General features: G+C 34.1%; 1 protein-coding gene across 4 annotated transcripts; it reads left to right on the top strand.

Annotated features, from left to right (window-relative positions):
- Positions 1-3,243: 3,243 nt before the first annotated feature.
- Positions 3,244-9,205, top strand: LOC107464917 (probable pre-mRNA-splicing factor ATP-dependent RNA helicase DEAH5). Of its 4 annotated transcripts, none has more exons than XR_008002616.1 (4): positions 3,244-6,690; positions 7,008-7,404; positions 7,818-8,035; positions 8,776-9,205. XR_008002616.1 is itself a non-coding variant. In XM_016083884.3 (2 exons), exons 1-2 carry the CDS (start codon positions 3,458-3,460, stop codon positions 7,399-7,401), a joined length of 3,627 nt encoding a protein of 1,208 aa, XP_015939370.1. In that variant the 5' UTR covers positions 3,244-3,457; the 3' UTR covers positions 7,402-7,621. The 4 variants fall into 4 exon arrangements, 1 of the variants encoding a protein (XP_015939370.1); XR_001587220.2 differs by having other exon boundaries at positions 7,800-8,035; XR_008002615.1 differs by lacking the exon at positions 8,776-9,205 and adding an exon at positions 8,161-8,603 and having other exon boundaries at positions 7,800-8,035.
- The last annotated feature ends 2,601 nt before the right edge of the window (positions 9,206-11,806 follow it).

Below are 11,806 nucleotides of genomic sequence, written 5' to 3'. Positions count from 1 at the left end.
TATTATTAAATACCTAATTTTTATTTGATATAATTTATAGCCTGAATGTATATAAATTTTATCAGATTTAGAGTCGGATTATAATAAAAGAATAGAGTTAATATATATTTAAGACCAAATAAACAAATTCTATTTCACTGATTTATATACATCTTTTATTTGTACAATACACATAGTAATAAGACAAATTTGTAAATATCATCCAAATGGCATATGTCCTTAAATAAAATATTTACATTATTTATTTTAAAATAATCCGCTTTTATGAGACAAAAAATACATTATGTTTTGGGTTAATCACTAAAAACGTCTTCGAATTATTTAAACGCCGACAAAAATTCATCCGAATTTTATTATCGACAAAAAACTTTTAAATAATTTAAAAACATGACAAAAGTGTCCAACAATAAATATATATTTCCAAAAAATATTTTAGAGATTGAATTTTGATACAATTTTTTCAAACATAATTATAAAAATGAGATATTATTATCTTTAAAATTTGGTGATTTTTCGTTAAATATATATTTTTTGTAATTTTTTTGTTAACAACTAATAATATTTTTAAAAAATAAAAAATATATAATTAGCAAAATAAAATCAAATTTTAAAAATAATAATATCCTAATTTTTTAATTATATTTATAAAATATTATATTAAAATTCAATTTCTAAGACATTTTTTAAAAATACATATTTATTGTTTAACATTTTTTATCGTATTTTTAAATTATTTAAGGATATTTTTTTCGATAACAAAATTCGAGTATATTTTTATCAGCGACAAGATTATTCAGATGCATTTTTGGTGCTTTACCTTTTTTAATAATGACCGGCTTTGACAATAATATTAACCTTTTTATCAATATCATGTATCTTTGGCGTGCTCACATATAGTTCGGATCATTTATTATAGAATATTACGTCTTTATTATGAAAAAAATACAAAAACTACGGTAATTTCACCACAAAGAAAACAACTTCTCCTCTTCAAAAAGGATACTATGACTCTGATACCATGTTAGAAACAAGAGATTAAACTGGAGAAAGAATTTGTGTATTATTGAATGTATTTAAGTTGTTTGGAATAATACAATATAATAAAGTATTTATAGATGCCAAGAGAATTATAATAATAAAAATGTAATATCCTATAATAAATATTTAAATATACTAATTGATCCTAATTGATCCTAATTATATTCTAACATATTAATTAATTTTAATTAATCCTAATTATATTTTAACATATCTCACATTTGAATATTTCAAGAATGTTTTTGGTAGTTAACCCTTATGTTTTTGTGTTCCACGATTTCTTTTTCCTTACAGAACCTACTAGTATATTCCAGAGAGAATGCCACAGCACACAGGGAAAACGTGAGAAAGGAAAAGAACGAGGATTTAGAAATTTAATAGAGCAAGGTCAAGGCAACGATGAAATTGCAATAGAAATTCAACTCATGGAAAATACTTCAATAAAAGTTAAGCTTATTCTATTTTTTAGTTATAATATGCCATGCGTTACTTATAAATTTTATAAAGCAATTAGTATTTATATGTTTCGATACTATTCTAAATAGATATCTTTAAAAATACTTGTCATTAGATTTGTAAATCTATTTTTATTATATAAGTACACAAAAATACTCTGCTCATTTTTAAAGTTTGAATCTAAGATTTTTGTGTTATAATATAAAATTATTATTTTTACTAATTTTATATTTAATATTATTATACATATTTAATAGAGTAAAATATTAAATTAATCTTTTAAATTTAGACATAATTTTATTATAATTCTTAAAATTTGAAGTATTTTATTTGAATAAAAAATATTTTATGTAGTTTTAATGTAGTCTCACCATAAAGTCAAAGTTAAGTAATTAACAGAATGACTTACACGACAGTTGTACAAAAATAAGGTCAATAATCTAGAGAACAAGTACAAGTTTTAGAAGTACAAAATCAACCGTGGATGCATTAATATATATATGTATTATTTTTCTTACAATTTAAATGAAATATTTTCTATAGAACTAGAAAAATAATAATAAATGTATTGATGTATTTACGATTGATTTTGTTCCTTTAGAACTTATACTTATTCTCTAGATCATTGACCTTGTTATTGTACCGTTATCATGTGGGACATTCCATTAATTATTTAACTTTGACTTCACGGTGGGACTACATTAAAGCTAAATAAAATTTTTTTAGATTTAAATAGGATACTTTAAACCTTATGGATCAAAATAGGATTACGTCCAAAGGACCAATTTAATACTTTATTCTATTTAATAAATAAAATAGTGAATTAGTTTGTATAATTCTTTTAACTCTTTTTTTTTTAAATTAAGGGTGAAATTTGAACTTGAGACCTCTAAATAAAAATAATTTATGTGATATACTTATGTGTATTTATATATTTATATAAATTTACATATTATTTGACCTATCTTAATATATATTTATAATATATATTCTATACAAATGGAAATATTTGATATTTTATAAAGAATAAAAGCTTAAAATCTATACTTTTAAAATTGACGGTGAAAAGAAAATATCATTAATAGAGATTTTTGCTTTTTAAACAAAAGTTGTGATTACAATGAATTTATTAGAAAAAAGGAAAAGAAAAACTCAGAAGAATGCACTAGTTAGCAATATGTGTACATACTCCTGTTTTGTAGGGGTGTAATCGGCTCGGTTCGGTTCGGTTTTGGATCGAAAATCAACCGAACCGACCTGATCGGTTCTTCAAAGAGACCAACTGTTCGGTTGGCTGTAGTTTGAGCAATCGAACCGAACCGAACCGAACCAACAGCAGTTTGGTTTGGTCGGTTTTTTCAGTTTTTTTACGCCTACTTATCTGAATTTAAAATGCCATAAAATAAAATTTAAAACCTTCAATAAACTAGAAAAACAAGAATTTATCACATCCAAATCCAATACAAATTCAACTTAATTAAACATAAAACAAAGATAATTAAAAATGTCTAGCAAAACAACAAGACTAAAGGGTAAATGTGTAAAAACAAGGTTTCTTAACCAATATTTCGGTTCGGTTCGGTTCGGTTCAGTTTTTACTGAGCCAACCGAAAACCGAACCGAACCGATCGGTTTAATTCGAAAAAATAAAAAAAAACCGATTTTTTCGATTTTCTTTTCGGTTGTTGTAAATTTCAGTTCGGTTTTACGGTAAAATTCGGTCCGGTTCGGTAACTTACACCCCTACTGTTTTGGCCTACACCAGTGAAAAGCTCTTTCACATGAGAACTGCGACCCTTAGAATTTAAAAATATCCAATTAGGGTTTAAATCACGAGCCTTTGTATCCCAATTAGGGGTCCTTTGATCTAACAAATTTCACTTTCGTTCCAAATTCTCATACGCATAACACCGCGAATCCACGCTAATTCCCAATTCGTCATTCGCGCTTCGGTTCTAGCGCCATGGCGGTGGAGAACCCACAAGATTCGTTGAAGAAGCTCGAGTACTTGTCTCTTGTTTCGAAGGTTTGCACCGAAATGGAGTCTCACACCGGAAACGGTGACAATGTACTCGCCGAGTTCATCACCGAGTTGGGTCGGTCTTCCGAGAACGTCGAAGAATTCGACGCAAAATTGAAGGAGAACGGTGCCGAATTGCCGGATTATTTTGTCCGTACACTTCTCACAATAATCCACGCTATTCTCCCTCCGAAGAAGGGTTCTGGGAACAGCGACGTCAAGGGTTCGAAGCAGGACGGTGGTGGTTCGAAGGGGAAGTTCAAGGCACTGGCTATTGCAGATGATAGGGATAGGGTTAAGGAGCTGCAGAAGGAGATTGAAGCTGAAGCCAAAGAGAAACATGGTGGTGATAGAGACAGAGAAATACACGGTGAAGATGGGAACAGAGGAAGAGACAGAGATAGAAGGGACAGAAGAGATAGAAGGGACAGGTATGATAAATATGATAGAGATGAAAGGCATAGAGATAGGAATAGAGATAGAGATAGAGATAGAGATTATGATGATTATGATGATGAAAAAGGGGATTCTAGGAGAAGGGGAAGGGATAGAGAGAACGATAGGGGTAGGGATAAGGATAAGGATAGATATGAGAGGCGGAGGAGAGATGGGCGTGAAGAAGAAAATGGTGGTTATGGTGAAGAAGATGGTGGTGGTGACAGGAAAGGTAGGAGGGATCTGAGGCATAGTGGAGGGGGTGAAGTTGAATTGTACAAGGTTTATAAAGGGAGGGTTTCAAGGGTGATGGATACAGGGTGCTTTGTTCAGTTGGATGATATTAGAGGGAAGGAAGGATTGGTGCATGTGTCACAAATTGCAACTAGGAGGATTAGTAATGCAAAGGATGTGGTGAAGCGGGATCAGGAGGTTTATGTGAAGGTTATATCTGTTTCTGGTCAGAAGTTGAGTCTTTCGATGAGGGATGTTGATCAGCATACCGGAAAAGATCTTCTTCCGTTGAAGAAAAGCGATGAGGACACGTTTCGGATGAATCCACAGGATTCGAAGGATGGGCCAGTTGCGAGGACGGGTCTATCGGGTATCAGAATTGTGGAGGAGGATGATATGGGGAAATCGCGGAGGCCTCTGAAGAGGATGAGCTCTCCTGAGAGGTGGGAGGCAAAACAGTTGATTGCTTCGGGTGTTTTGAGTGTTTCAGAGTACCCAACTTATGATGAGGAGGGAGATGGGTTGATGTACCAGGAGGAAGGTGCTGAAGAAGAGCTTGAGATCGAGTTGAATGAGGATGAACCTGCATTTTTGCAAGGGCAGAGCAGGTATTCAATGGATATGTCTCCTGTCAAGATTTTCAAAAATCCAGAAGGTTCTCTTGGTCGTGCTGCTGCACTGCAGTCTGCACTTATAAAGGAGCGTAGAGAAGTACGAGAACAGCAGCAACGCACCATGCTTGATTCTATTCCAAAGGATCTCAATCGTCCTTGGGAAGACCCTATGCCCGAATCTGGTGAAAGACATCTTGCCCAGGAGCTTAGAGGAGTTGGTTTGTCAGCCTATGATATGCCAGAATGGAAGAAGGATGCCTATGGAAAGACCATTACTTTTGGGCAAAGGTCAAAGCTTTCTATTCAAGAACAGAGGCAGAGTCTCCCTATTTACAAGTTGAAAAAAGAATTGATTCAGGCTGTCCATGATAATCAGGTGTTGGTGGTAATTGGTGAAACGGGTTCAGGTAAAACTACTCAGGTAACACAGTATCTTGCTGAAGCAGGTTACACGACAAGAGGTAAAATTGGATGCACTCAACCTCGTAGGGTGGCTGCAATGTCAGTTGCAAAGAGAGTTGCAGAAGAGTTTGGATGTCGATTGGGAGAGGAAGTTGGTTATGCCATTCGGTTTGAAGATTGTACGGGACCAGATACTGTAATCAAGTACATGACCGACGGTATGCTTCTTAGGGAAATACTGGTTGATGAGAACCTGTCACAGTATTCTGTCATAATGCTTGATGAAGCTCACGAAAGGACCATTCATACTGATGTTCTTTTTGGACTGCTTAAGAAGCTAGTGCAGCGTAGGCCTGAGTTGCGATTGATTGTCACGTCTGCCACTCTGGATGCAGAGAAGTTCTCAGGATATTTCTTTAATTGTAACATCTTTACAATACCTGGGAGAACGTTTCCTGTGGAGATTCTTTATACTAAGCAGCCAGAAAGTGATTATTTGGATGCAGCTTTGATCACTGTCCTACAGATCCACCTGACAGAACCTGAAGGAGACATTCTTCTCTTCTTGACTGGTCAAGAGGAGATTGATTTTGCTTGTCAATCTCTCTATGAAAGAATGAAGGGTTTAGGTAAGAATGTTCCAGAACTGATAATATTACCTGTTTATAGTGCCCTTCCTAGTGAAATGCAGTCTAGGATATTCGACCCTGCTCCTCCTGGTAAAAGGAAAGTGGTTGTGGCAACTAATATTGCTGAGGCTTCTTTGACTATTGATGGGATATTTTATGTTATTGATCCTGGGTTTGCAAAGCAAAATGTTTATAACCCAAAGCAAGGACTTGATTCGTTGGTGATAACTCCAATTTCACAAGCTTCAGCCAAACAAAGAGCTGGACGTGCAGGGCGTACTGGACCTGGAAAGTGCTATCGCCTATATACCGAGAGCGCATATAGGAACGAGATGTCTCCTACTACAATTCCTGAGATTCAAAGGATAAATCTTGGGATGACTACTCTCAACATGAAAGCTATGGGAATAAATGATCTTCTGTCCTTTGATTTTATGGATCCACCATCACCCCAAGCTCTTATTTCAGCCATGGAACAGCTTTACAGTCTCGGAGCATTGGATGAAGAGGGCCTTTTAACCAAACTGGGGAGGAAAATGGCAGAATTTCCCCTGGATCCGCCATTGTCCAAGATGTTACTTGCCAGTGTGGACCTTGGATGCAGTGATGAGATTTTGACGATAATTGCCATGATTCAGACTGGCAATATTTTTTACAGGCCTAGGGAAAAGCAAGCCCAAGCAGATCAGAAGAGGGCAAAGTTTTTCCAGCCTGAAGGTGACCATCTCACACTGCTTGCTGTTTATGAGGCTTGGAAAGCTAAGAATTTTTCAGGACCATGGTGTTTTGAGAACTTTGTCCAATCTCGATCATTGAGGAGAGCACAGGATGTCAGGAAACAGCTTCTTACCATCATGGATAAGTAAGATATCAGTACTTCTAAATATTTTAGTTACTTTGTTTACTTGTTTGTTTCTTTTTCTTTTTCTTTTTTCTTCTTTTTACTTGTAACTTTGTACAGAGTCCAATGCTTCCGCAGATATACTGTTTTGTAATATATTGAAATTTTTAGACACACTAAATGTTTCAGTATTGGGTTGCTTGTTGCCATTATGGTGTTGTAACATACATTTTGGTGTGGTTTGTATTTTGTAGCTATATCTTGTCATTGGTTCTCTGCATTATAATTTTGCTGGCCAGATTGAATTGTATTCTGAAATCATCATCTCTGATATGCAGGTATAAATTGGATGTTGTAAGTGCTGGAAAAAATTTTACCAAGATCAGAAAGGCAATCACCGCAGGATTCTTTTTCCATGCAGCAAGGAAGGATCCCCAGGAAGGCTACAGAACCCTAGTTGAGAACCAGCCTGTATATATCCATCCAAGTTCAGCTTTGTTCCAGAGACAACCCGACTGGGTCATCTACCATGAACTTGTTATGACAACCAAGGAATATATGCGTGAGGTCACAGTGATAGATCCTAAATGGCTTGTTGAATTGGCACCAAGATTCTTCAAAGTATCAGATCCTACAAAGATGAGCAAGCGAAAGCGTCAAGAGCGTATTGAACCACTCTATGACAGATACCATGAGCCAAATTCATGGCGTTTGAGTAAACGCCGTGCTTGATATGTAATTCATCTTCTTCTTCTTCTTGTTCCTCTTAATTCAATAGATTGCTCAGTTTTTTTGTAGCATTAAAAAGATGTAAACTTCCCCCTTAGTCCTTATATGATAATGCAGGTGGAAATTTTGACCCTTAACTTGTATTAACCGAAAATGATGATAGAGACATATTTACTAAATCTAGTTTTATTATATTTCTTTTGGCTGATTATTTGGTTCTTTATTGTTGCTGAATTCTGAATATTCGGTTTTTCCTGGACGTCTGATATGTGTAAAATATGTTACTAATGTTCCAATGTTCTGGAATTTTGGTCAAGCAAGGAGTTACCGAGTTAATATCGTATTGGAGTTGTGTTATGTGCCAGTTATATTGGTTAATTGCTTTATGCTGTTTATAACAGTTCAGGAACATAGTGCAGTGCCACAGGCTCCCTCTGGGCAAAGATTCAAGATCTGGGATCAATGTGATGGTGTAATCTATATTCCTGTGAGATATCTTCTGAGTTTGTATTCTCAGTAGATGATCTACAAGGTTTCCGGACCCTCTGCCTGGTTGATCACATGAGCTGATCTCAGAAGTCAGAAGGATGTGAGCCTTGACCAAGGAGAGGTGCTTTTGCCAACACAGTTTTTTAAGGTAGATTTTCAACCTTCTGTCTCTTCTCTCTGGAAAATTAATGGAGTGGCCTTGGTTGCAATAGTTGAGTTTTGAATGGCAAGAATTTGAAGAGAATGTATTTGTTGCTTTGATTTTATTAATAGCAACGATTGTCAGATGATTAGAAAAGGTCAAGAGAGAACAATTCGGCTGTGTTTGCTGGTGGAATTTGAACTTGGCTAGATAGAAATTGAAGTGGAGGTTAGTCTGGAACCCTTGCACCTAATGGCTGATAGGAATGTCACTCACAGTGATCACTAGCACACGAGATGACGTTCTTTCCTGGTGTTAGTTATATTCATGATGAAGCACTGAGTATTGGCTGAGTAGGGGCAGTGAATCTTCATTTTGGTCATATTACTAGGCTTGCAATAGGAATAATTATTCTGATGCGTGATGCATTTTTCCTTGGTATTTGAATAAGTTGCTCCTCTCATGGTTGAGCAACAAAAAAAAAATGGCATTACACTGACGTGTGAACTATGTGAGGTTAGAAATTTTTTGTAAAATGGCAATGCTTCGTGAATTATTTAACTTTTAGAAGAGAGAGAAAGAGAAGAAAGAGAAAAAAAAAGGGGGGGGGGGGGAACATCTAAATACTGCTGGAGATGAACACGAACAAGATATAAAAATTAGTAGCTAGTGCACTTCATACCAAACTATTTACAATAATTTTGTACTTGCTGTATTTATCTGAAAGTGGTTCTGCTGTTTTACAGAGCTGTGCAATTTTAGGGGTGCCTAAATTAAATTCTGAAGTTACAGCTTGTTGAAGGATCTCAATTAAACAATGTCAAAACTCTGGTGGTTTGGTTCTGAGTAATAGGCTAATAGCACTGGAAGAGTGATCTGGATGAGAGCAGAGTAAGACTTAATAAGGTTTCTGTGTCTCATTTTGGTGATGCTGTTCCTAACTTTGGCAAAGGTTGAGACCTTGTTTATGCTTAGGTTTGGTGGGAGTTTGATCTGAAAGTGGTGTTTTGTTGCCATTCTGTTTGCTTTTTTTTTTTTTTCTTTTTAATTCTTCTTCTGGCCTGGTTTGTATTTGCTCTACTTTGTAAATGAGATTAGGAGAGATTTAAGGTTTTCAAAACAATTTATAGATTAATTTGTATGTACTGTTAATGTATAAACAATTTTCATTTCCAATTGTGCACGGTCATATTTAAAAGGTTTTTTTTTACATAATGCATTACTAAGAAGGGCTAATTACTTCAAAATTGTATTGGTATTGGTAACTATGGCAATTAATAAGGCTAACTTCAAACCAATATTGTATTGCTAAGCAACATGTATTCATCATCAAACCAATGCAAGTTGCAATAGTGACATGGTTGAAACACTCAACTATAATAATAGGGAGTAATAATAAATGAAGGAAATAATAAATCATGAATGAAAAAAAAAAATCCTTTTTACGAGACATTACGGAGTTGACGTTTAAATTCAATTTAGTGCTCTAATATTGCATCAATCAAAAGTGATGCTATATGTAAAGTTTTGTTGGCAATTAAGTACAACTAAATTGGCCTGACTACAATAAAAACTATTCTTAAAATAAGATGCATGACACGCATTTCATACTTCAGTTTACAGAGTTTACACTTTTTGCAGCACACATTTTTTAAGTATAGCGCACAAAAATTGGCATGTAACACAAACTTATTAATATAGTACACAAATTTTTGTATATAGTATACACGTTTTTGAAGCATAATGCACAAATTTTTAAAACACAACACAAATTTTTGCTACACCAAAATTTGTGTATATTCTTTTCATGAGTTCTGTTACACATTTTTTTTCTCTCTTTTTCTTCTTGGTATGTAAAAATTGATCACTATTTATTGCAAGCCAATATTACACTACAAGTTCCATTTTCCAAAAAACAAAACACATACACAAAAAGATGCTCTTGATATTCTTTTTAAGTATGTCATCATAGTTCATGCCTATTAATTCTGATGTGCAGTTCCAACCTTTTTTGGTGGTTAGGATTCATAGAGGGTGTGACACGACAATCTCTGAGTACACCCAATACATCTCCTTTGTGTTCATGGAATGCTGTCTTTAGATGCAAGATATGCAATTGTGCAAATCACATTTGAATGCAATGGCTCTAGAAAAGTTCAGCGATCGAGACTTGTCTTTCTTGTAGTTGTCCATCAACAGTGCAAACACTATACCACATCACATGTGTAAATCAAACAAAGTGAAACAACACACACTCCTTCATTTTCACAGCACACAAACAATCGAAACTAATAGCTTGGTAGCTCACACTAATTTGACAGATATCATTAAACAAATTCTGATTTAGCGTAGCACACATTTTTGTTCAGCATAGCACACAAATTCACATATATAGCACAAAAATTAGAATCATAGAATAACACTAATTTTTCAAACAATTCAATTAAAGAAAATTAAGATAATCATAAATAACTATAATCAAGAAAAAAACACAAAAATGTATACAATAGCACACAAATATTGAGTATAAAAAAACAACACAAGTAATCGAAATTAATAACCTGATAACTCACACTAATTTGACAGAAATCATTAAACAAATTCTGATTTATTACAGCACACAAATATTTAAGCGTATTACACATATTTGTTCAACATAGCACACAAATTTACACATATGACACACAAATATTGAGTATATAGAAAAACAATATAAAAGATATTCGTACCTTTTCAATTTTACTCAATAAAAAAGATACCTCCAATTCACAAAAAAGAAAAAGAAAAGGAGGCAGCGGAAGAAGAGGAGGCAGCGGCAGCAACGATGACAACGATGGTGGTGGCGGTAGCGACGATGACCATGTTAAAAGAGGAGGAGGAGCGTGACTGAAGTTTAAATTTTAATAACTTAGTTAATAAAATACTTGAACACTTAGTATTTTTATAATAATAAATGAGGGCATTACAAATATAAAATAGGAATGAAACATGATTTTCATAAAAACTTTACGGAGTTGAAATTATTTTTAAGCTAATATTTGGAAGAAAAAATTACAGTACTTTCATCAATAAATTCAATTGGACTGTACTAATGCTAGTGCTACCTTGAATTCCAAGCATGTCTGAGGGTTCGATGTGAATAGATCTATGCTATTCCCAAGGAATTGAAGTTATTCTTGAGGTCGAACAAGACTCGTTGATATGTGTTACTCTTTCGACTTTGGTTGTCTTCAAAGTTTCCAAGTGACTAGAAGTTGGGTCGAGTACAGTTGGGGACCTAAAAGAGTAAGAGGGATGTGAGAACTTAGCCTTGATTGGGTTTGACGGTTGGGTCTAAAATGAGTATGCTTGTTAGAAGCTATATTGTACTAATGATTTTATAGGTCGCTATTGTAATAGAAAACAATAAATAAAGGTTCCTACTAAAATAAGAAAAATCCTAAAGTCTAAACCTATTAGCGTGAAGGGAGCAATAAAGTGGATTCTATAGATGATTATTGAGGAAAATCCAAATTTAGGGTCAACTAATATATGCCCCTACAAACTAACTTGTATCTTTTTTGTGTATTTATTTGTTTAAGCAAGTATCAATAGTTTAAATTTCGCTTTACATATGCAGTAATTCAATGACGAACAACAAACTATTAAATAGAGCTTAAATTTACGATAGATTAATTCTTTACTTATCAAATTTGGGATACTGCAGCAAAAAAAAGTTCTTACAATAAAATAAAATTGTAAAATTTTGATTTTGTACTTTTCTATTCTATTTCATTA

This window comes from Arachis duranensis, chromosome 9 (assembly GCF_000817695.3).
Source record: "Arachis duranensis cultivar V14167 chromosome 9, aradu.V14167.gnm2.J7QH, whole genome shotgun sequence".
Taxonomy (NCBI): domain Eukaryota; kingdom Viridiplantae; phylum Streptophyta; class Magnoliopsida; order Fabales; family Fabaceae; genus Arachis; species Arachis duranensis.
This window is presented reverse-complemented; position numbering and strand designations above follow the sequence as displayed.

What these genes read in the sequence shown, in the direction of transcription:
- LOC107464917 (XM_016083884.3), top strand. Translation starts at nt 3,458, where the DNA reads ATGGCGGTGGAGAACCCACAAGATTCGTTGAAGAAGCTCGAGTACTTG. An exon ending in CTTCTTACCATCATGGATAA is followed by an intron (nt 6,691 to 7,007) that starts GTAAGATATCAG and finishes TCTGATATGCAG; the next exon opens with GTATAAATTGGATGTTGTAA.